This window comes from Parasteatoda tepidariorum, chromosome 6 (genome assembly GCF_982258835.1).
Source record: "Parasteatoda tepidariorum strain Cologne lab strain chromosome 6, Ptep-v5.0, whole genome shotgun sequence".
Lineage (NCBI taxonomy): Eukaryota > Metazoa > Arthropoda > Arachnida > Araneae > Theridiidae > Parasteatoda > Parasteatoda tepidariorum.
Genome location: NC_141760.1, coordinates 45,985,211 through 46,010,256, shown reverse-complemented (window position 1 = coordinate 46,010,256; position 25,046 = coordinate 45,985,211). Strand labels below are relative to the sequence as shown.

The following is a 25,046-nucleotide window of genomic DNA, read 5'->3' as shown; positions in this document are numbered from 1 at the left end:
TTAGTTTTCCATATTATACAAGGCCGGATTAACCATTAAGCACACTAAGCACGTGCTTAGGGCACCAGGGGATAGGGGGGCACCACAAAGCTTGACTAAATGTTAGGAGTATATAATTTAATTTTTTTTGAAACATTACTTAAAAAATTTATTATTTTGAGCTTCCATTTTAAGAGTAGATAACAAGCTTTTCTAAGTACGAAATTTTACATAATAAAAGAAAAAAAAACAAAAGATGTTATGTATCAAAAATTTTTGGTCTTATAATTAAATTAGGTAGCGAATTTCTATGCGATAAAAGATCTATTTATTTATCCATTACAATGATTCTATAACATACTGCTACGATTCATGTTTACATAATATTTTTCGCAGTTGTAGCAAAGTTAATACTTCGTCAATTTGATTTTTTTATGTAAAAAAAATTTTTTTTACAACATTTTGATGCAATGATTTGATTATGTAAAATATGTGATTTTTGATGTGAAAAAAAAACTGTATTATGCATGTTTGCAGTTTTTGCTTTTATGTGCTGCACATTTTTCAAAAATATTTGCTTACACTATATTTTTAATTATATTCTCATTGCAACTGGAAAAAGAAGTCATCAAATTACGTAAAGGTTGTGTTACAAAAATTTATTTAAAAATTTTACGTCAAATATTTTTTTTATTCACTAAATTAAGAAAAAGGAGCTGTGTTTAAGTATCATTTTTCGAAATTTCTTTGTGGAGGAGAGGTTAAATTTGCGAAATTATGACCACACACTTCGCATTACTTATAATTTTTTTTTATCTATACATAGCGAATGTTGAAATTAGATTTTAAAACTTAAAATATATACTATGTAATATGAATGCAAGCAGCTAGTCTTTTAATAAGGAAAGAATTACAGGTTCCTTAGTCCTTAGAGTCTTGTATAAATACAAATGTTATAAAAGTTGAGCACAAAAGATGTTTAAATTCACAATATGAATCGGATGTTCGTTGACAATGAAAAATACGTTAAAAAGAGTATCCATTAAAACTAATTTAATATTAAAATCAAATATAAGAAATAAGTAGCAATAAAATCAAATTTTCAATCATTGAATTGGGTTTAGTGCAAGTAAACTATATTTTGTGCATCTTATAACGAAATTTGTAAAAATTACAATTAAGAAATAAGAAAAGTTCTGAAAATTTCAAATCAAAAGTAAATAGCAAATTTAAGAAAGATATAAAGATATTTTTATTAATTGAATTTAAAAATATGTTTAATAACTAATAAAGAAAATCCTTAATGATAATGATTAAAGTTAGAGCCAATCAAAATTATTATTGAGAATATATATATATATATATATGTGTGTAATTTCATCAACTTTTATTAGATGATAATTTGAACATGTAAATATTTTGAAAATATTATTTCTGTCACTAAAAATAAATTTAATCGTTGCTTTTAATTTTTACTTGCAGCTCGTGTGTACATCAGATTGAAATAAATAAATAACTAATTAAGGTATTTCCATTGTCCATTTAACTTTTTTTTAAAATAAAAATTGGTCATTCTGCATAAACGAGTGGGAAAAATATTGTTGTTCCTGTTATTTTATTATAAGCACCAGACTGCTGGGAAACAGGTTCAATTTAACCTGATCTTGCTTTCTGCATGTAACAAACAATCCCGTCGTAAAACAACAAAAGCTGTTTATTGCCAGCATTCGATTTCATGAATTCAAAGGCTCTTGAAAAGGACCACCGTGATTGTCCCCAACATATGCGTTAGAATACAAAGCTTAATTTTCTGAGAAGAACCACTTTAAGGACAAGACAAGTGTAACCAATTGATTTACTACAGACAGAGAACATCCTTTCATCTCAGATATCTTTAAGCATCCTATAGTCGACTCGTTCCCCCTTCCTTTTTTTTTTTAGAGGAAAGGGCCAAATCTCAGAAAATTCAAATTGTCTTCCTTTCGAGGGGAAAAGTTTCCTGATTGACATAATTATCAACCAATAACTTTATTTAAGCTACAATCAGTAACTATTTCCCGTATTTACACACCCCCGTATATACACACAGATTAAACATTTTGGTAAACACTTTACACCTTAGTTAACAGGATTTTGTTTCAACTTGGTTCGTGTTTAGATTATTTTACCTTTTCGCATTGTTTAATTTTTATTTAACTTTATCGATTATTTTACTATTTGATTTTTGTGACTATTTTAAGAGAAAAGTTTCGGGCAACGATCATATAAAGACAAACATGACTCTTGCAGAAATTTTAGAGTTGACGTAAGTAACCATTTATTCTACTTAAAATGGTTCCGCTTCCTTGTTCCCAATGTTTATTGAAAATGAAAATTGTTTTTATAAACAATACTTCAGGAATTTTCCATTTCATTGGGCAAATAATTTTAATTATTAAATTTTGAACAGGTTTTTAAAGGCAGATTAATGAAATATAACTTTAATTTTGTTCAAACGAAATCACTAATTTATTTTTAGGAAAAGCTAAAGTCAGGTGTTTGATAAATAGCCTTGTTAAAATGGTTAACTTTGATGTTTCTCCACTTCGAAAATATTTATTTTCACAATTTTTCTTTTATCATCTTTGCCTGTACCGAAATTTTAAATTCAAAAGTTCTTTTTCCTCTTTTTTTGTGTTAAAATGTGTACTAAGATCTAGTAGGTATTTCAAAGTTGGTTATTTTAACATATAATGTAACATTTAATGTATAATATGTAAAATAACTAACCATCTTTTCTTAAAAACTTAAAAGTTTATTTGTAATTCGTAATTAAATTTTATCATTTTAATCTTTAAAATAGTTAATATTTTAATAGGCTATTGAAATTATAGTATCGACAGTTTTTCCTTATTTTAACAAAGTCATTTCTTGTATATAAAAATTATAAGGAACAAATAAAACTTTTGTTTGTGACTCTAAAAATTATAATGATATTTTTACGGAAATATGAGAAGAAAAAAACAATTTCTTGAAAGGAAAAAAAAAAATGGTAAAATTATACGTGAATGCACAAAAAAAGTTTATTGTACTCAAACATTATTCTAAATATAAACATTATATCAACATTATTCTTGCTTTTGAAAGCATGCTGTAATAGTGTACAGCTTAGATTGCTTCAGGTAGTAGCGAAACCCCTCAAATAATTTTATCAATAATTATTATTTATCGATCAATATTTATTGTGTCTAAATAAATATAAGTAAAGAGTTTGATTTTTCTAAAGCATTATAATATTTTAATTATAAAAAATTAATTAAACCTAAATGAAAAAATAAAATTACAATTTTTAAAAATTATATAATTTTTTTTTGCATTTTAAGCATTCTATTACATAATAATACTCAAAAGTAATAAAAAAAAATTTCAAGTTTTTGTTAAAAATACAATGTGACATATTTCTTAGGAGGGGATGCCATATTATAAGTTTTAAGAAGTAATTAAATTTTTTTAAATAATTGATCTTATTGAAATAAATTTTATTCTATGGCGTTATAATTTAAATATTTATTCGATTTTAAATAAAAATTTTAAGTAACTATACACAAATTTCATTTCGATTTATTTTATGAATTTGTCTTTAAATGTTGTAAAGAATATGTGAAATATTTAGTACATAAAATTTGAGTAGGCAAAGTAGATTTCGGTTGGTTTAAGATAAATGTTGGTTCAATAAAATTACATACAATACTTCTGTTTTTGTTTCTAAGGATTGTATTTTTCCAAACCTAAAATTATTTTCTATAAAACTTATGTGGTATTATGTACGCGTATGCATACAGGAATAAAAAATATCGTTAACACACACCAAAAAAAAAAGTGAATAAATTAAAAATGATGGTTTGTTATGTTCTACTGATTATTAATTAAGTTTAGTTTTTATATTATATTCATTGTTGCTCTATTTATGTTTTTGTTTTGTATTATGAAAACACGAATGTTCTAAATTTGTAAATGAAAATCTGATAATTGAATTTATAGTTATTTAAAGTATTTTGTTTTTGCATTTATTTACTTATTGAGGACTGAGTGTTTATTTACTGAGACAGCTTTTTCAGACTAAAGTTACTGCTATCACTTATGAGAAATTTATGTACAGGTTTAATGGAGTAGTTTTAAGTGATTTCTATCATTTTTTCTAAAAGGTCATTTTTTTACTACTCAAATTAAGATTTAATTGATAGTTATTTATTGCTCCTAAACTCTTCTGTACCTTTGACAGGTTACCTAATTAAGAGAATGTCCAAAATATTAAACAAAATAGTAATAATTTTATTAGGTAATTAGTTCTGTTCTCCACAGATGCAATCTAGAGTGAGTTGTTATTATGAAATAAGTTCATTTATGATTTTTAATCCAGATTTTATAGGATCATTTATGATAATTGTTGCATTTATAAATTTACTATTCACAATTTTTTTCCCCTCATTTCTCTTCCAATCATTATTAATATATTAGGTTTAATAATGAAAAAGAAATAATGAAAAGCATTATTATTTGTAAAAGTATGTTGTATTGTATACAGTGCGTAAAATAAAAAAAGTAAAAAACCTGAATAACTCTTCATTTAATGATCGCATTTTAACTTAGGTTCTAGATCTCAATCTAAATGGTTTAAGGGCCAATCTTAAAATATGCTAATTAGAAGGTGCAGAAGATATCTTTTTAAGTCAGGCAAACGTGCTTCCTCTACCTATATATATACATATCTATATGTATGTTGTTATTAAATTTGGATATTTGTCCCTCAAAATATGGATGATATTCGCAATAAGGAAATTAAGGTCCCAAAAGTTTTTTTTAGGTTGAAAGTTTGGGCTCCATTATTTAATTTCAGTTTTCATGCATTTCGCAATGTCTCGAGAACTTTTGAAACGAATTGAAAAATTTTTATACTTAATAATAAAATTCATTTACCTAAAAATATTTTCCCGACAAAAATAGATTTTTTTTTTAAATTATTTATTATTAATAGTCGGAAAAATTTTCAATTTAAAAATATACAAATTTTTATATAATTTTAAAGAACATAAATGTAAATGGTAAAATACAAAATTTGAACGAAATCTGTCGAATAGTTCTTGAGAAATTAAATGCTAAATATATAACTTTTTTAAAATTGAATAATTCAGTTATATTTGACTGATTTAATACACATTAAATTTTGTATTTTGTCATTTAGAATGACATTTGTTAAATTTTCAATTTAAAGTTCTTTCGTCTATTCTCTTAAATAAAATAATATAAAATAATTAATACTTCTTAAAAATTATTTTTGACAAGGAACTATTTTTAGGAAAATGAATTTTATTATTGTGCGCTAAAATTTTTCAGTTCGTTTAAAAAAATTCTCGTGGTATGGCTATATATTTCGAGAGTCAAGAATTCGAACCATTTAAAAAAAAAGTTATGCTTTTTTTTTAGAAAAAGATGTGTCTGTTTTTCTAAAGTATTTTGAGTCTTAGTATATAAAAGTTCAAACTTTCGATCATAAGTCATTCAAAGTGTTTGCTTTTTTGCACATGGTACATGTGCACAAACAGAAGTTTTTTTTATATTAATTGAAAAGTTTTCAATTGATCATATTTTAATTTTTTTTATTTGAATAAATATTTTCTTTTAAAAAAATTTTATATTTAGAATTAACACGTGACTTAATAGCAGATGTATTTTTAATTGTTAGAGGGGGGCACCAAAATATTTTCAGTGCTTAGGGCCTCAAGAGGTCTTAATCCGGCCCTGATATTATACTATGTATATATTAGAAAAATGTTGTGCCACTGTAAAAATGTTGATAAAAGAACAAAGGTTTATTCAGAATTTTTGCTCATAAAAAATAATGGATCTTAAAGTGTAATAGTTATGAATAAGAAATATTATAAATATTTTTTTAAAGGAATAATTGCAATAAAAAAAAATCAAAGTTGAAAAAAATTAAAACAAATATTTAAAAAAAAAGAAGAAAAAAAACCTTTAAATCTAAAACCTCAGTTTTTAATATCAATTTATTCAAGTTCCTTTTTCCTTTTTTGTTGAAAAGGACAAGTTCCTTTTTCAACAAAAATAATGATAAAGAGCAAAAGTCTTATCAGAAATGCTCTTTTATAAAAATAAAGAAAAAATGGAATGAACATTGAATTATAGCTATAAGAGGGGGTGGGGAAGTATGATAGAAAAGGAAAACAATATTTGCTTTCTATATTTTTTTTAAAATATGTTGTGAGTGGTTTTTTTTTAAAAAAATATGTTGTCATAATAAAAGTGCTGTTACATTTTTTAAAAAAAAGAGAAAACAAATATTACAAAATGGAAGAAGAAAACAACAAAAAATCTTGTGTTTACTCCAAATCTACTTAATGTTCATTATTCCTGTTCTTGTTTTATTTTTCTGTAAGATATTAGTGATTGTATGGCAATGAGCTTAATTTATAGTAGGAATGAGTTTTATACCTAAGAAACATAAAAAAAATCTATTTTAAACAGTCACAAACTTTGATCTAAAATTAGGATGATAGTCATGATATAATGCAAGATAAGTTTTTCAAAGTCTATTTAAATTATACAGATAGGTATTGATATACAGTGAAACCTCTGTTTCATAGTAAAATGGTCATTAATGGAGGTTGATCGTTCTTAGAGGTTACCACTATTGACTTCAAAATGTTAGCAAAGGTACATAGTTTTTCGCAGATGATTTTAATAGTCAGTGTCATTTCCTTGATACGGAAATGCCACTTGTGTTGACGTTTTGTTCTAAACCGAACCTATGAATAAAATATAACGTCAATAGAAACGATCCCTTCTGATGTAATTATGTGTAAAAACAAGTTTACCAGTTATAAATGATAGAACTATTTTAAATAAATGAAAAATTATGTTTTTAAGTTTGCATTTAATATTATTTCATAAAAATTAGTTAACTTTAAGAGAGTAGGAACTTAAGAGAAGAGGTTTGTTTGTTTGAGATGCTTAGTATTTTTTGAAAATAACTTTTTTTCTAATCTAAAATTATCCAATAAAAATAATTGAGGAATCAAAAAAAATCATTTAACTCTAAAAATAAATAAATCGTCTTTACAGCAATTTGACTGCAACATGAGGTTGTAGATCTTTTCCAAAGATAATCAAATATAGAGAAAATTCTTTATCCATTTGTCAATATAAAATTTAAAATCTTATGTGATACAAAAATCTACGAAATGGGTATGTGATCAAAATGAATAACAGAAGCATTGAACAAAATTTATCAAACTAAAGAAAATTATTGTAAAACTACACCTGAAATAACAATAAGGCATAAAAAATGTATCTGATTAATAAAAGTGACATTAATTGACATCACGCATAAAATTACTTCATGTTCGTGAGACACTGTAATAATATTGTAATGATACTGTAATATATATTACTTCATTGACAAGAATTAGAGATATATTCTTTTCTCCAGTTACATACACTATATAATGAGCTCCTAACTATCCAGTCCAGTAAAAAACAAGTAATAATAGAACCGGCTGTTTGTAAAATTCATCATGGGTGGTATAGGAGACTAAATGAGGAATGTGAAAATGGTCGCCTGTACATTTTGACTCTTAGTCTTTCACATGTGTAGTTTATTAATAAACATTGAGTATTTTGTGCACTTTTGTTATATTTATCTTTCTGCATGACATTTTTTTTAAAATTATACAGAGGAAGCGAAACTATCTTGCCATTTTGTTATTCGGCTGACCTTTCCACTATATTAGATAACCTGATAGCCTTGAGTCTACCCTATATTAGTCTGTTTATTAAAAAGTTCTCATTAATCAGAAATAGGGTCTTTGAATTATTCTCAAACACAAAGAAACGAAATAATTTCTGTATTTTTATATATGAATATTTTTAAAACATACTTTTCAATTGTATTTCCAAATAAAATCAGATATTATATAGAGCTTTGGATTAGCACAAATTCGTGATATTATATGTTTAATTTATAGTTATAAAAAAAAAATTTGTGATTTGTAATAAAAAAAATTAGAATGCTTAAAAAAGTTTGTTTTTTGACGATACTGATTAGATATTTACTTATCAAATTGTATAAAATATTTTCAATTATGTAATTTCTTTTAATAAAATTAGAAAAATTAAGCTTTTTTCCAAATGTAATCTTTTTTTTCCTCATTTACAAATATTACTAACAAACAAATGATAAGAAGAGAATATAAAAATTATTTTACTTTCAGTGTAAACCACATTATGAAAGGAAGCATATAACTGATTATGAAAAGGAAGTTAGATAAATTTTGTTTCATTTTCTGAAAATAAATAAATGGATGATACTACTATTTTTTTCATATACTAAATAATTTAAATATAAACAAGAACTTTCTTTTTCCTGAAAATTTAATATTTTCTTTAAAAATGTTTTTTTTTCGCTACACAGTGCATAAGATAAAGTATGATGTTCTAGTTTCTTTTTTAATTTATAATTTTTTAAGCAAAATACTTTCATGACATGAAAAATAAATAATTATTTAAATCTTTATTATTAGATCATTAGTTATCAAAGATATTTGAAAAATATTGTAACTCCATTTTAAATTACAAAATAAAACATAACTTTTATTATATACCAATAAGAGTTTAATTGTTTAAATCTTTTTCGTTATCATACCACTCTATCTCCTATAACAACAGCTCACATTTTGTTCTTCTGGATCTTCTAACCATCATTCCATTGACCCTTTAAGTTTATAAGTAAAGGTGGGAATAATGTTAACATCAACTAATCCTGAATTCCATTTTTTTTTTTAAATGTTATATGCTCTAAATATTCACTTCTTATTCAATATACTTATCTATTTAAATAAAATTAACACTAATAATTTTTTTTATTGAATTTTAGGACATCTGCTTATCATAAAAAATAGCGGCATTTCATTTCTCACAATTTGAACAATCCTATATTTCGCATGTAGAAAAATAGAATTTTATTGCAGAAATATTGCATAAAACTATAAGAAAACACTTAAATACTTGGAAAAAAGTTTTAAGGCTAGATAAGTTTAAAGCACACTTAATTTTCTGTTAAAATAATAACACAATACATTACTTTTCTGGACTTGCATCAAAACATGCATTTGCTTTTTCTAAAAATCTTTCTCATAGTAAAATATAATGTATCTTGTTGCCATTAATCAAAGTTCATTAAGTTACCATTCTATTTATATTTTTAGTTTAACTTGTAAATATCTAGACCTGACATTGTTTTAATATCTATATTACATTGACTTGGTTAACATCATGTATGTCCATAATTAGCTCTAGATTGAAAAAAAATATTTTTAATGCCTTGATAGAAAACTTTTACAATAACTTATGTTAAGTCCTATCCCTAGACAAAATAGAAAATTTACTCTCAATTTTTTACTGGGAATTAATTTAATTTAAACTTAATTGTTGCCAGAGCTTACTGTTTAGATCTGTGTTATGTTCCCAACTTTTGACTACTGTCCATATGATATGTTCTAATTTGTTGCAATTTAGATTTATACATTTCATGGCTTGAAATTTATGAACTTGCAAAGTAATAAATGTTTGTTTGTTTTTTCTTTTCTAAAATAAGAATTGTGTGGGGCCATATTTCTTTTTACTTTATAAACTTGCTCACTTATAATTAAACTTCTTTACTTAAGAAACTCAAACCTTCTTGTAAATATATAATCACAAAAGAAACAATCTCTCTAATTATTAATCTAAGATACATCTGACTTAAAACTAAAAAATAGGTCTGTAAAGAAAAAAACATTAGTTTAAAATGAGAAAAATAAAACTTACATTTCATTATATACTTCAAATAGGCTTCGCTAAAACAGCCAATGACTAAAGCATTAAGAATTATTAACTTTTTAATAGATATTTTTTATTAAAATAATTATCAGTTTTACAATATTTTTTAACCAACAAAACTCTTTAACTTATACTAAATTTGCATAATACACATTGTTAAAAAAAAATTATTAAAAACTTTTTTACATAGGCCTTTAACAGACTACTTAAAAAAATTATCTATCATAACTCCTAGCAAGATCAGCTTGTGCTTTTCCAGTATTTTTAGGCATTTTTTTGTTGGATGAATCTTCAATGTCTTTAGCTTTGTAAAAATGAGGGGCTGCTTCTAATAACCAAATTCCTTGAATCTCAATTACTTGTCTCATAAATTCTTTAGAAGTCATTACAAGCTCATGATATAATAACCATCTAGGTAAATCTTCAAACAATGCACTATTCGGATGAATCATTACAGTTTGTTGATGTCTATGTGTTTTGTACTGTCCACTTTTTGATAATCGTGCAGTATGATAAAAATAACCTGCTGTTATAGACTTTCTAATAGCTACAGTATCATCAGGATTGGACACAAGTTCTATTTCAGCTCGGTCCATAAGTCCTTCTAACTGTTCACGGACATCTCTAGCCCTTTTCATTGATCTATGCTGAATGTAGTTTTCAAAACACCATTGAGTGCTATATTCAGATTCTACCCAAGCATTATAAACATTTAACAATGTTAAATGATCACCACCTTTACTGAAGAAATTTTTCCTCGCTGTGTCTGCATGAACTATCTTGTCCTTTGGTCTATAGAATATTGCATTGTTTACTGATAACATAGCAGCTATAGAAAGAATCTCTTCAGAACATTTATACTTTTCTGATGCCAGAAGCATTTTAGACATCATTGGATCAACCGGAAATTCAGCCATTTTTCGTCCCATCATGGTGAGCTCACCTTGATGGTTTAAACCACTTAATGCATATAATTGTTCCAGAGCCAAAACTAAACTTTCATGTGGAGGTGGATCCAAAAAGTCAAAATGCATGATATCATTGATACCAAGTGATTTGAGTAAAAGAACTGCATTTCCTAAATTAACGCGCTGTATTTCAGGAATTGTATTGTCCTCTAATTCATGTTGATATGCCCAAGCTGTGTACAACCGAAAGCATTTCCCTGCAGCAACACGGCCGGCACGCCCAGCTCTCTGATTGGCTGATGCTTTTGAGATTGGTACTACTATAAGTGACTCCATTCCAGTGCGAGCATTGAAGCTATTTTGTTTACAAAACCCTGGATCAATTACATAAATTATTCCATCGATAGTCAGAGATGTTTCTGCTATATTAGTAGCAATTACAACTTTGCGAGCTCCCGGTGGAGTAGGTTCAAATATTTTTGCTTGCATATCAGACGGCAAGTTTGCGTAAATTGGTAAAATTACCAATTCTTTCATTTTTGAACCTAATTTCCTTGTTCTTTCCAGAAGATATTCATTACAAGTTTCAATTTCATCTTGACCTGTCAAAAATACAAGAATATCACCCAGTGGTTGAGTAAAATGTATTTGTAGTACTGTTACAACACATGCCTCGATATAATCCGACTCGGGTGCTTTTGTGTAAAATATATCAACTGGAAATCTTCTACCAGGAATTCTAAAAATGGGTGCATCATCGAAGAATTGTGAAAATTTTTCAGCGTCTAACGTGGCACTAGATATTAATAATTTTAAATCGGGTCTAAAACGGGCAATATCTTTTACAAGACCAAACAATATGTCAGTGTGCAATGTACGTTCATGTGCTTCGTCTACTATGATTACACTATAGGATGCCAAATCGGGTTCTGAAAGAAACTCTCTGAGTAACATACCATCAGTCATGTACTTAATTATAGTTCTCTCGGAGGTGCAATCTTCAAATCGAATACTATAACCTACTTCATTTCCCAACTTAACAGATAATTCCTCCGAAACTCTTGCTGCTACGCTCATTGCAGCTACACGCCTTGGTTGAGTACAACCTACTTTTTTCTTATCGTTAGTATATCCTGCTTCGTGTAAATATTGTGGAATTTGAGTTGTTTTACCAGATCCAGTTTCTCCTTCAACAATAAGAATGTTGTGGTTTTCAATTGCATTCAATAAGTCTTCTCTAAAGGGAAAAATTGGAAGACTTTTTCTTGTTTCTTGTAAGCTAAGTTTCTTTTTGTCCCTTTCTGACAATTCATCACTGGGAGCTGATGTATTTGTTGTACCAGCCATTTTTATAGATTGAACAAATTCAATAGCATCATCATAAACTAAATCGTACTCTTTATCTTTACGTTTTTTCTTTGCATCTCTAGCACCAAAACTCATTTGTGCGAAACCCAATCTTTCTTGTTCCCATTTTAATTGTTCGGCATTTGGTGCTCTTTCTTTTTCATCAACCTCTTCATACTTTTTAGGTGGCTCTTTTCTAGATGCTTCAGGGATATGATATCGATCAATTTTTTCTAATTGTTTTGCTTTGTCATGTTGTTTAGCAAGTTCAAGAATTTTCTTTTTATATTGAAGCTCCTTTTTCTCTTTTTCAGTTAATTTGACATCTGAAAATAAATATTCTTCATCTTGTATATCACCTTCTAATTCTATTAATTTATCTTCTTTTCTTTTGGCTAAATATTCTCTACGAGATTCTACTCTTAATTTGGGTACTATTTTCTTTTTGTCTTCAGCTTCCAAGCGTAATCTTTTTGCAGCCTCCTCAAAAGCTTTTTTGTCAGATCTCTCAACAATTTTTCGAGTTTTTTCTTTATCCTTCTTTTTCAAACGTTCAGAAAACTCATCTCTTTCTTTTAAATCCTCCAAACGCTCCCTTTCTTGTTTTTCAAAATCACTCTCTGAATCTGATTCTTGTGTCATCTTAGATTGTCTTACTTTTTGATCATCACTATCAGAACTAGATTCTTTTCTCTCCCTTAAATGTTTACGCTTTTTTCCTTTTTTAGGTTCTTTTGTTTCGTAAGTAGGCGTATAATCATCCTCATCTTCAATGAGTTTATAACTCATATTTTTCTTATAAGTCTCTACGATTTCTCTTTCTCGGACTCTAGCGGGTTTTTCTTTGATTTCAGCATGTGGTACCTTTCCCCATAACTCATTAGCAAATTTAATAACGCTAGAATTTATTGACAAAGTTCCAGTGTCTCGGATTTTATCCACCAATATTTCTGCACTAGTACTTTTAGTAGCCAAGTTCATTAAAAACTCCGCTGCATATTTATCACTAAATCCTAGAATGTTATGAAGCTCATCGCTCACCCATTCACTAACTTCACTCATTTTTAAATTAGTAATATGTTACTATTTAAATGCAGTGCCTATGTTAATATTTTGTATATAATTACAAATTAAATATGATCAAACAATAACAAATGAGAAAAGTTGCTTGTTTACATTTTCCATTTGCTACTCTTGACTCCATTTCGAGAGTGTTTAAAGTATTGTACGCAAGCTTTTAGCTTACATAGAACAAACCCTGTCCACATTACTTAACTGTAACCACTAGTAACCGTTGCCATGGTGATAGTTAGATTCTGGAAAAAATAAATAAGATTTGTATATTAATGCATATGTCTGTACATAAACTCTTTTTTAAATAAAAAACTTTTTTAATTTTATCAATTGTTCAATTCATTTTTTCCCATCAAAGTTACTATTGAAAATCCAAGTGAATACTTATGAAGTTAATTAATCTAGATTAAATAACCTTTCCTTCTCTTTTAGTATAAATGTGTTTTGGAGATAACACTATATGTTAGGAAATATTACATTTTTATTAGTAAATTTTATCAAAAGTAATACGTTTCTTTTTGTATTATTTTTCTAAGTATGACACTGACCTTTTTACTAAGTCAAATTAGAAAGAAGAAAAAAATTAAATTTCATCTTGCTGTAACAAAAATGAATTCGAATTGCATAAAATCGCTTTAGTAAATGATGTCTTCTCAGGAGAGGTAATGAATGTCATAAATTATTGGTGATTGTAGTTACAGCAATCTTCCTAGAAACTAAAAATTTATGCAATTTTTCATAAGAAAGGTGGAATATATCAGAATTAAGAAATCTATAGAAAACAATGTCTTGTGTTTTTATCATAGACTGATTATAAAATGTATTTTAACATTTAAAAATTGTGAGAAAGTATTTAACTTAATTTTAAAAATCCGCTGTTACTTAAATGAGGCTGACCGTGTTTATTTGTATCTGGTTAATAATTTTCATATTTAAAACCTTAAATGGTATATTTTTTAACTTTACATATTTTTTTATTTTGAATGAGGACATAAAATATCTAAAGTCTGGATAATAGTTCAACTATTTCTTTACACAGGGCTGATTGTGCTCCGGAAAAAATCCGGATTTCCGGATTTTTCGCTTATTGTGATCCGGAAGTTTCCGGAAATCGAAAGTTCAGACGTTTCAAAAAATCCTTGTTCACAAAAGTTTCCAGAAATCAAATTTTCAAAGGTGGAACTTAAAAGCACAGTTTATTTTATTTGTTTGTAAGGGAGATCCAGAAAGATAATTTATAAGCTTGTGTTCAAGATTAATATTCATTTTGTATCAGTAAATAGTTATTATAATGATAAACTCAAGAAAGAAAGACATATTTGTAAATTTCAATTATTCTTCAGGTCGTTATAGGTATGTGAAAAATTTTAAATATATTTTAAGTAAACTAAGAAATATTGAGAAAAAGGAAAAAACCTTGTTTAAATTTTTTTCGATTTAAATTTTTTTTTTTACTCACGAAATTTTCCGGAATTTTGACTTGGGCTCACAATCACCCCTGTTTACAGTCTGCAGAAGACATAGTTCAAGAGAATATTATGTATGATATTTTATGAACTTCACTTTCTGTGTGAACAGTAGTTTTAAATGTGTGACATATTTAGGAGTAAAAAAAGAAGACGTTCAAGCAAGGTTTTTTTTTATTACAAGTAGGAAATTAATTTTCTTCAAATTATCAAAACATTTAGGTAACCAGGGTTTGAGTTAATACAAGTTGATTGTAGTTTAGTTTACGTTCATTGGTAAAAGAAAGAGAAAAAAAAAAAAAAATTTCTTAAAAGTCATTTTTGCTATGAACCTTGTTAAAATTACTTTTTGTAGTCAATATCTTAGTTAATGTTAATAAAACTGTTATTTTTTCTTTTCTTTTTTTACGTTTATGTATAAAGTTTTCTTATTTTAAGAATAAATTTAAAATGCTTTAATAGTTAAAATAAATAATAGTTATCCGTTTAGACAAGTTTTGTTTAAATTGTGGGGGAAATTAAGTCTTGTGCACTTGCACATATAATTATCTGACTTAAATACTGCAGGGTCTCGTTTTACTTGCTTTTTTTTTTATTTTGTAAGATTATTTTTCTTTTTTTTTTAATTTTAGTTTATAATTCGATGAAATATATAAATTTCATTAATTAAATAAAATTTCAATGTTATTAGGTGTGTCTTACTTTTTCCTGTGTATATCTTACCATTTCCTTTTATCTTCTGTAGTTTTTACTAATCTCTAGTGAAAAACATGCCAAAATAGTTACTAATTTCAGAATCGTATAACAATAATTTTTATATTTTTGTTTAGAAGTTTCAAAACTTAAAAAAAAATGTTTTTTTCTTTTTCTAGAGTAAAGAAGAGAATAAACGAAAAAAGAAAAAAAAAGAACTGCCTATAGTCTTCGATTCACATGTAAGCATTAGAAATATTAGATTGCTATGATAAACTGTGTATTTTATTTATTTATTATTTTTCTATTATTTTTCTTTTACTAAGGCTTTAAAAAAATTTCGTTATATTTTTTCATAGGTAGATTCGATTATTGAAACTGCTGCCAACACCTTAATCAAGCAAGCTTATTCCATTAATTATTTAGATGATTCCGACATTAGCAGTAATGAGTGGTTTCAAAATAATGTTGATGCTCGAGAATCTGCCAAAACGGTAACTCCACTTTGTAAGTTTTGTAACTATAGCTTTTTAATATATTGTATTAATAAGTTACCACTTTTAAATTAAATTTATCATTTAACCTCTTGAATAAGTATAATATATAATTCTGAAATTTACAGATAGTAATTAATTTTTATTAGTTTTCCTGCATCAAAAAAATAAATAATAGTACAAGTTAATTTTTTATAAAACTATTTATTGATCTTCTTTTTTCCAAGATATTAAAAACTTGTGTGATCTGTAGAACTTTTTTTTTTAATTTTATACTTTATGAAAAGCAAAATTTTTTAATGTTTTTAAATGGGCATTCTTTCATTTCATGACATTTTTAATTTAAAATGTTTTGTATATCTAATTGAATTGAGCTCCTGGCTCAATAAGGTATTCTAGGTAGTATCCATTATTACACCAGGAGGCTTTTAAATAATTTCAATATTATTATGCCATGATAAATTATGCCACATATAATTTTATAAACATTTTTATTATGATCAAATACAATATCATAATGAGGATTTTGTTTCAATTTTATTTGTTTTTGAATAAACAAAAAATTATATTTTTAGAATTATAACTTTTAATAGAAACATTGAATTAAGGCTTGGAACTGAGTTTGAAAGGCAATTAAAATTTAATGACTACAGTTTTTATTTCAATTAATGTTTTCTTAACTTCTGTGTCACGTTAAAACCATATAAAAGTAAAAAGTATAAACTGTAATTATTTAGACGTTTTATATTATTATTCAATTTATTCTGAAAAACAAAGTTGTTAAAATGTGATTTTAATTCATTAAGTTGCCTTAAGAAAATTTTTAAAAATTATTTTATTATAATTTATGAATAATTTTTTCAAAAAGTGTTGTGTTTTATGTAACAAGCACTTCAGTCGAATTGAATGATAACATCTTAATTTGCAAAAATATAGTAATCATTTTCCATATTTGTCTAGCTTTTGAAAAGCAGATAATTTCTCATGAAAACCAGTGTGATTTTTCAACATTAACATCATATCTAACAGAGGAATATATCTTACCTGCTCGATCCACATTTCATCTATCTGATGTAAAAGATCTTCATCTATTAGAAGGTTGTATTAATTTAATATATCTTGTTGTGCAAATCTACCATTAAAATAACTATTTTCATGTAAAAAATTCACTCTGACAATTTTTTTCGAAAAATATTTTTTTCTATTTTTATTTCTCATATTTTCCATTGTTACTTTTCATAAAATATAAAAGTATCACAAGCAATAACTCTTTTAAATTTAACCAAAATATATAAATTGGTTAACTTTGAGATATACACTATCATTAAAAATCTTTAATCAAACTCAAAATTATAAATTGCTGATTTGAATTGTAGTGAAATAATGTATTAACTGTTACTAAACTTGCTCAGTATATTTATTAACAAAAACCAAAGTCAGCATTTTGAAATTTACTTTAAATCAAACACAATTTTCATTATACTCAAATATTGAATAAATAGTATTTTTCATGTTCAACACTTTTTGTACGATGTAAATATTTGCTGAATTTCTTTATTTATAATAATAACATTAAAATAAAATACAGTTTTAACTGAAGAGATCTTTCATATTTAATTACTGGATTCTAATCGTAATTTTATTTGTATACTATCAATATTGACATTTGTTTTTTTGTAGAATCTGTTCTGTAAAATAATTTATATATATGTAGTGCTCTTCTAAATAATTTATATATATTGTTACTCTTCTAACTAATGTATTGAAATTTTGTTTCTAATCATGTATTCATTATATAATATGTTCTAAACATATTCTAAAAATTTATTCAATATATTTGCATACATATATGCATACAAACACACCTGGTTTGTAGAATGTTTCTTCTTCTTGGCACTCTAGCCCTAAACAGGGCCATCCCAACAAGTTTCGTTCAATAGAGTCTGACAGATACCTGTTTTTTCCAATTAGTTACTTTAAGTGCGTTCCAATCTTTTTTATTGTCATCAAGCAATCCAAGTAGAAGTTTTTCCCACTTTTTAGTGTGACCTGGCTTGTAGAAATTTATGGTCTGAACAAAAGAAGTAACCAGATACCTTATTTGATTTAATTTTGATGAATTTTACTATGTCTGGTTGCTTATATTGATTATAAATTTCATGATTGTAGAGAATTTGCCAGGCATTTTATTTTTTGATTTGTGAAACGGGCTTATAGGCACTATAGAAAACAAACCAATATTTATACATTTATATATTTTTTTTAAAAAAACAAATAATAGTTATGTTAATGTTCGACTTTCCATATTAATTGTGAAATAAAGTCTTGAAATAAAAGTGCATATATTGCAAAGGTTAATCTGTAGTTGTATTAGACATATCATGATATTACTATTTGTATTATGAGGAGTAAAAACATTTAATTTCTTTAAACAAGACAAGTGTCCAGTCATTTACTGATAACAATCTTTTGTTTACTATATTTTTTATATCTAAAGAGATAAAAATGGTTTAATCATATAAGCTAAATGTTTTTCTTAAATATCTGTTCTTCTGGATCATTCAAGTAAAATTCTGTTTTATTTCATTATTAAATTTTTAAAAAGAAATTAAATATTTGATTTGAAGAGCTGCTTTTTAAATTCAGAACACGTGATTGCTTAGAACAGCACTTTATTTTCATTGCTTATAAATAAATACTTGTTATTACTTAATTTGTAATTCATTGCTTATAGATAAAATAATAAGAAAAGCATATACTTTTGCATTTCCTGCAAGCACAGAGGCATGTACTCAAGCTGTAAAAGTTATGTTTTATTAATTGCAAAAAAGCATTGATTTTTCTTTTGTTATTAATGAAATTGTATTATTTTCTTTTTTTAGACAAATTTGATCTTATTCTTTTGGATCCACCATGGAGAAACAAATCTGTTAATAGAAAGAAAGGGTAATATGTTTTTTTTTTCTTTATTTATTTGATTACTAGTTGCTCTGTATGCCTTTGACTATTAGTTCAAAACATATTCCTAAAGTAGTTTGAAGAAAACTTTTTATTTTATTAGAATTTTATTAACTTTTTCTCAAAAGTATATGATTAATTAAAAAAGTCATATGAATAATTTCAATATTCTAAGTAAATGTTCAGAAGTTCTAATTCAGTTTTGGAAATGGAACTAGACTCAAAATCTAAGTTGAAACATTGAACTATAATTAGATGTGTTATCTATTATAATTTTTATAAACTTTTTGAATGAAAAATGTTTAGTAATAGCATATATGCAGGGTGTTACAAAACTTATGGAGGAAAATTTTAGGGGTGATAGAAAACATCTTAACGAGTACAATTTTTACCATACAATGCTTTCATGGAGAGCAAGCAATGAACCATTAGAAGGTATCTTTTACTGTCACATGAAAGAACAAAACACCAAATGGATAGAGGAAATACTAAATTAATTTAACATTAATTAAATAACATGTGCTGCGTTACAAGTGTAACAACTGCATTGCCACTCTTTTGAGCAGTTTCTGTAATTTTGCCACACATGCTGTCAATAAAATTAATTAAATACCTCTTCTATCCATTTGGTGTTTCTTTGTTTCATGTGACAGTTACTGATATCTTTTCATGGTTTATTACTTGCTCTATGGCTTATGCATTGTGTGGTTAAATTACTTGCTTGGATCTCTTTTATCCGCTTGAATTTTTACCCATGAGTTTCAAAACACCCTGTAGAGCAATTGGCTATATGACTAATAGAAGTAATTGCATGCATGGAAAAAAATCTTTCTATTTATTCAAAAAGTAACGCATATAAAAGTACTTCACAGATTAGTTTATCTCCTCCATTTTTTATTGAACTTTAAGCTACTTTCATTAATTGGCTTATACAAATTTTATAAATAAAAACAGCTCAAAAGAATACTCTAACATTTACTTAGGTTAGCTGGGAGATGAGCTAAAACACACAATCAGCTTCACGCCTAGAATTATCTAGCTGTAAAAGAACTAAATATTTTTTAATCCACTCTTATAACATTTTGTTTATTACAATAAACTTTTTGGGAAAAATACTTATTCGGAGAAAATTTTATTTATATAGTTGCTACACTGAAAGAAAAAATATTGAACATCAATAATCTCAAAATTCTGTTGTAGATGCCAAAATCTGATGAATGCTAACATTCTCTAGTAAATATTAAAACCCTTTGACGAATGTGGATGATCACAAAGTTGCTTCATATAGTGTACAAAATATTTCTTAAATGTTATTATTATGCCAACAACTGTATATATTAATCATGAAAGAATTCATGATGAATCTTGAGAAGAAAGGTTTTATCATTGTTTCTCACTAGCTACTATATTACTTTATGGATGCCGAATATTAATATTTTCCAAATTAAATGAGAAATAATAATATTTAACAAATAAATTCGGATTTAGTCCAAGCCACTAAATGAGTCAAGTATTGAAAGCTATTGAATTGGTTAAAACTCTATTTGGAACTGTTTACAAATTTTAATGCTAAATACCAACATAAAGTTTTTCCTTTTATAATTTTTTTTTCTTCCTGTAAACAAGAGAATACTTACAAGAGAATGCAATAAATACCAAAATTAAAATAAAATAACTGTTTAAATTTCCAGCGAAAGAAAATTTACAGGTTTATGTAATTAAATGATTCCCTGATTGAGAACATTTTTATGCAATATTATTTCTAAAAGTTTTTTTTTCTTCTCATTTTTATCTTTACTATTATCATGAATGTAATACTATGAAAAAATTACATCCATATCTATATTGGGAAAAAATTATATTGTATTAACATCTCCCTGATAAAAATATTTTTTTAAAAGTTTTTTAATGAAAGGATGCTGAAATATTGATTTTTTTTGGCAAAATGTTTAAGTAACTTCAACAATGGAAAGCAATTAATTGACAGTGATTAAATGTTGTATATATTTTAGCATGCTTAAAATATATGGGGGGAAAGAACAATTGGAACCTCTTGCAACAATTACTATTTGAAAAATCTTCCATTATGTCTCTTTACAACTAACAGATCATAAATGGCCCAAAACTGTCTCCTCTGCCTCTACCCTCAGTACCAGATATTCACCGCTACTTAGTTTGTAATGTGGGGATGCCCATCTTCCGTTGGTCTCTAAATTATTTTGTGTCTTTCTTGGTGTTGCTAGGCAGCTGATTATGCAGTATATTTTGAAAGCTTCATTGGTTTAGCTTTGTCTTCTAAAAAATGAAGATTCTTTACTATGCTAATAAATAATAGATATCTTTCCCGTGAGTCATTAAATATAACTTTCTCTTTTACTCCAGGTTGAACTTTGGGTTAGCAAAAAAGTTAAAATTATACAAATTTAAAAGTAAAATATAAAAAGTTAGAAGCTTTATATGTGCTAAAGTTAAGTACTTATATATTTTAAGTAATTACATTTTATTGAATGAAATATTTGATTGCTTACATGCTCCACGAAAAAGCGTTGTCCTTTTTTTCAACTTAAAAATTTATTTTGTAAGGTAGTTTTATTGCGCACTTTTCTTTGAGACTTGCTTAACTTCATACCAGCTCTAAGAGTAGAATCACCAAAAAATTACAGTAGTACTTATCAGTCCAAAACTCATTTAATGCCTGATAAATGTGGGATCTCAAACCTTATTTTTTATTTATATTTTCCCCAAAAAATTTATTTATTCATTTGAACAAACTCTTCTTGAAATCACAAATATATCGTAATAAACCATTTATTACATTCAATAACATCCTCATAATCAATTTAGAGTTTGACTCACTGTAGTATAGTCTCTTACCTAATACTTTTGCTGTCACACTTTAAAAAGTAGACTAGTTTTTTGTGTTAGTGCTTCAAAGTATTACTTTCAACCTTACCTTCCTATACAAAAATGTATATTTTAGTAAGCTGTACCATGACTCAGAGTTGATCCAAAGACCATAAATTCACCTTGCACTAATTAAGTTCTTTTCATATTTTTTTAATATTGTTTAATAGTTTGTTCACAATACTGAATTAACTCATGTCAATATGTTTTAGGTATTATACAATGTATTTGGATTCATTATTAGACCTGCCAATTAAAAAATTATGCAATCCCGGTTGTCTAATCATTGTCTGGGTTACTAACAAAAAGAAACAAATCTCCTTTGTTGAGAAAGAGTTATTTCAGAAATGGAATGTTACATCATCTGCCATCTGGCATTGGGTTAAAGTAAGATAGCATTTATTTTGTCTAACACAAATAATTTATCCTGTAATAGAATTCCAACTTATGCTTTAATTTCTCTGAAAAAAATAGGTAACTAAAAAAGGACACTATGTTTTCCCAATTGATTCTCAGCAAAAGAAACCTTATGAAAATCTACTACTTGGATATGTTAGTTCAGGAGAAGAAAAAGATAAAGCTCATTCAAAAACCTTAGAAGCTCACAAAACTATTGTTAGTGTGCCCAGTAGCATACATTCTCATAAGCCACCTTTAACTGGTAAGTATTAGTTACAATAATGATCTTTTTAGTTTTAAAAAAATGAAAATATCTAAACGGTTTTTGTGATTGGGCTGTTTTTTTAATCATACAAATAAATTTTTATGTGTTCAAATGTATTATTAAAACAGAACTAATAATACTGAATTTTTGTGTTAGGAGTGCGGTTTATAATGAATAAATAATTCTATTTGTTAACATGAATCAAAAATAAACATAGTTTTCAACTGGCTTTTGTTACTTCTCATAAGAGCACTAACATATTCAAGACGTTTGGTTTTAGTTTAATAGTTTTATTACGATCTGATAATGCATCATTCAGAGTCTAGTTTTAATTTAGTCTACTCAGAGTCTAGTTTATATTTGTATCTTAAATAATTACTTTCCTAATTATTTTCTTTTGAAGAAACTATCAATTTTTTCCTGGTATATTCAATATAGAAGCAATGGGGTTTGTTTTTGTCCCCAAATGTTATAAATAAATTTATTTAAAAGCTATAATTACTTAAAAAAGTAATTAATTTAAATTTTAATAAAAAACTATTTATACAAAGTTATATATTTGCAATTATGTTTTTATTGTTACAATTATACTTTTATTGAGGCTTTTTCATACTCTTTCATGACAATTTTCAGAAATTCTTCAACCTTATCTCCCGGAAAATCCTCGCTGCCTTGAAATATTTGCTCGTTATCTCTTGCCTAAATGGACAAGTATTGGAAATGAGGTACTTTTTAAATTAAACTTTTGTTTGAAATTTTTTTTAGCATTTTTCAATTTGTTTAGTTAATTTAACTTTAAATAAACATTTTGACAACTCAAACAGCTCTATCAAAGATAATTTAATGAATTTTATTAAAGATATAATATCAAGCATATTTGAATGCTTCACTTGTCTAATAGATTAACTTCATAACATAAACATTTCATTGCATTTCTCTTTTGTGTGATAAAAATGTAAACTTCTATACAATTAAAGTTTTAAAGATTTTTTTCAACTAAGCAGTTAGCCTGACAAAAATTTTCTTCAAAAAAAAAGAAGCTAAACTTATTTATAATGTGGTGTATTTATTCTAGCACTTAACTCTTTCATCACGACAGAGAAAATAACTAGTCTTCCTGGAATATTCGCTATGCTCTTTTGTTGTATTAGTGAATACTGTTATTTATTGCAATTGATTATTATTTAAGTAAAATAAGCAAGTTTTAAAGGGATTTGTGTTTTGTTTTTATTTAAGTGCTGCGAGGAAACTCTAAGCGCAAAGGGTAAACCTAAAATGTAAGGCCCAGTTTTACTCCATAGTAAAGTAATATGTTATCAAAATTCTTGGGAAAGTCAATATTTGTGTTTCTTTTAATAAGGTAACCACAAAACAGGGAGAATAGGAGAAAGTTAGGGAAATTTTATCAATGGGAAATTTAATTTAAGTACCCAAAATGTGAAGGGGAATGAATTAATTTTAGTTTGAGATAGCTAATAGTCCAATATTTTTTCCATATAATTTGGTCTAGAAATAGTTGTTTTATTGTGTTTGGCATGTATAATGTATTTCTTTAATATATTTCATGTATTAGAATTAGGCAAAATTTCATGTATTAGAATAAGGCACAACAAGATTAATTAAAAAGCAAATGAGATTATCCCTAAGATTGGGCATCCAAAGATTATCTTTTCAATATTATATAAATAACGTGAATTTCCTTTTTTGTCCCTATTAATTCGTCTTTTTCATTATAAATAGGCTTGTAGTAGCTTTTAATTTACTATATATACTAATATTAAAAAAGGTTAACACAGTGTAGATAGTTACTACTTATAAAGCTACAGTAATTTTTCTGAAATGTCTTCTTTCAACATCATTGTAAAAGATCATGTTTTGTACATTGATTTTTTTTCTCTCCTAGGTAATCAAGTTGCAGAATACTAAACTATTTGACAGAATTCTTGTTAACTGATTTTGTGTGTGCATATTATGTTTATTTAACAAATTGTACAGAGTAATAAAAACTTTTTATTCAAACTGCAATGAATTACTTATAAAATAATTCGTATTTATTTAATTTGGTTTCGAGTGCTCATAGATATTACTAGCCAATTAACAAAAATGCTTTACCAACTAATTCTTGCTCAAAAATGGAATTAATCTTAAAAAATATTCTAGATTCATTTCTGTGTGCATATTTTTCTTTTATTTAACAATTTGTACTAAGCAATAAAAACTTTTTATTCAAATTGTAAGGAATTACTTATAAAACGGATTTTATTTATTTAATTTGATTTCAAATATTCATAGATCTTGAAAAAAATATTTTACCAGCTAGTTCAAAAATTGAATGAATCTAAAAAATTTGCTATATTCATATAACTAACGTTTTAAGTTATGGAACATTTTTAAAATTCTTAAATTTTTTGCCACGTTTATTTTTTATCAACCTAATTTTATATAATCCATCCATGATGTTGTGTAAAAGTAACTAGTTAGCTTCATCTCGGAATTTTTTCAAGGATGCATTTTTTTTTTATAATGTAAAACACATAATAAATTATATATCATATGGATTTCTTTTTTAACCCAATTAATTTTTCAGCAAGTTTTTTTTCCATCAATTTACTTTACCCTTTGCTTATGGCACTTAGTATGATGAAGCCTCTCATCATTAGTACCTCTCTGATCCATTTGTTGCAAC

General features: G+C 26.2%; 2 protein-coding genes across 2 annotated transcripts; one reads left to right on the top strand and one right to left on the bottom strand.

The window, feature by feature from the left end:
- Nucleotides 1-9,893: 9,893 nt before the first annotated feature.
- l(2)37Cb (DEAH-box helicase 16 lethal (2) 37Cb) lies at nt 9,894-13,322 on the bottom strand. The gene has a single exon (XM_016052222.5). The coding sequence runs from the start codon at nt 13,167-13,169 to the stop codon at nt 10,068-10,070; it is 3,102 nt and encodes a 1,033-aa protein (XP_015907708.2). The 5' UTR covers nt 13,170-13,322; the 3' UTR covers nt 9,894-10,067.
- Nucleotides 13,199-24,379, top strand: Mettl4 (Methyltransferase like 4). Its single transcript, XM_071179209.2, has 11 exons — nt 13,199-13,211; nt 13,540-13,557; nt 14,690-14,721; nt 15,520-15,582; nt 15,700-15,847; nt 16,795-16,932; nt 18,717-18,780; nt 21,909-22,083; nt 22,171-22,357; nt 22,994-23,085; nt 24,264-24,379. The coding sequence occupies exons 1-11, from the start codon at nt 13,199-13,201 to the stop codon at nt 24,312-24,314; spliced, it is 981 nt and encodes a 326-aa protein (XP_071035310.2). The 3' UTR covers nt 24,315-24,379.
- Nucleotides 24,380-25,046: the final 667 nt, after the last annotated feature.

Coding starts and splice junctions, on each gene's coding strand:
- Mettl4 (XM_071179209.2), top strand. Junction 14,722..15,519: donor ATAGTTCAAGAGAATATTAT/GTATGATATTTT, acceptor TTCTTTTTCTAG/AGTAAAGAAGAGAATAAACG. Junction 18,781..21,908: donor TCTGTTAATAGAAAGAAAGG/GTAATATGTTTT, acceptor AATATGTTTTAG/GTATTATACAATGTATTTGG.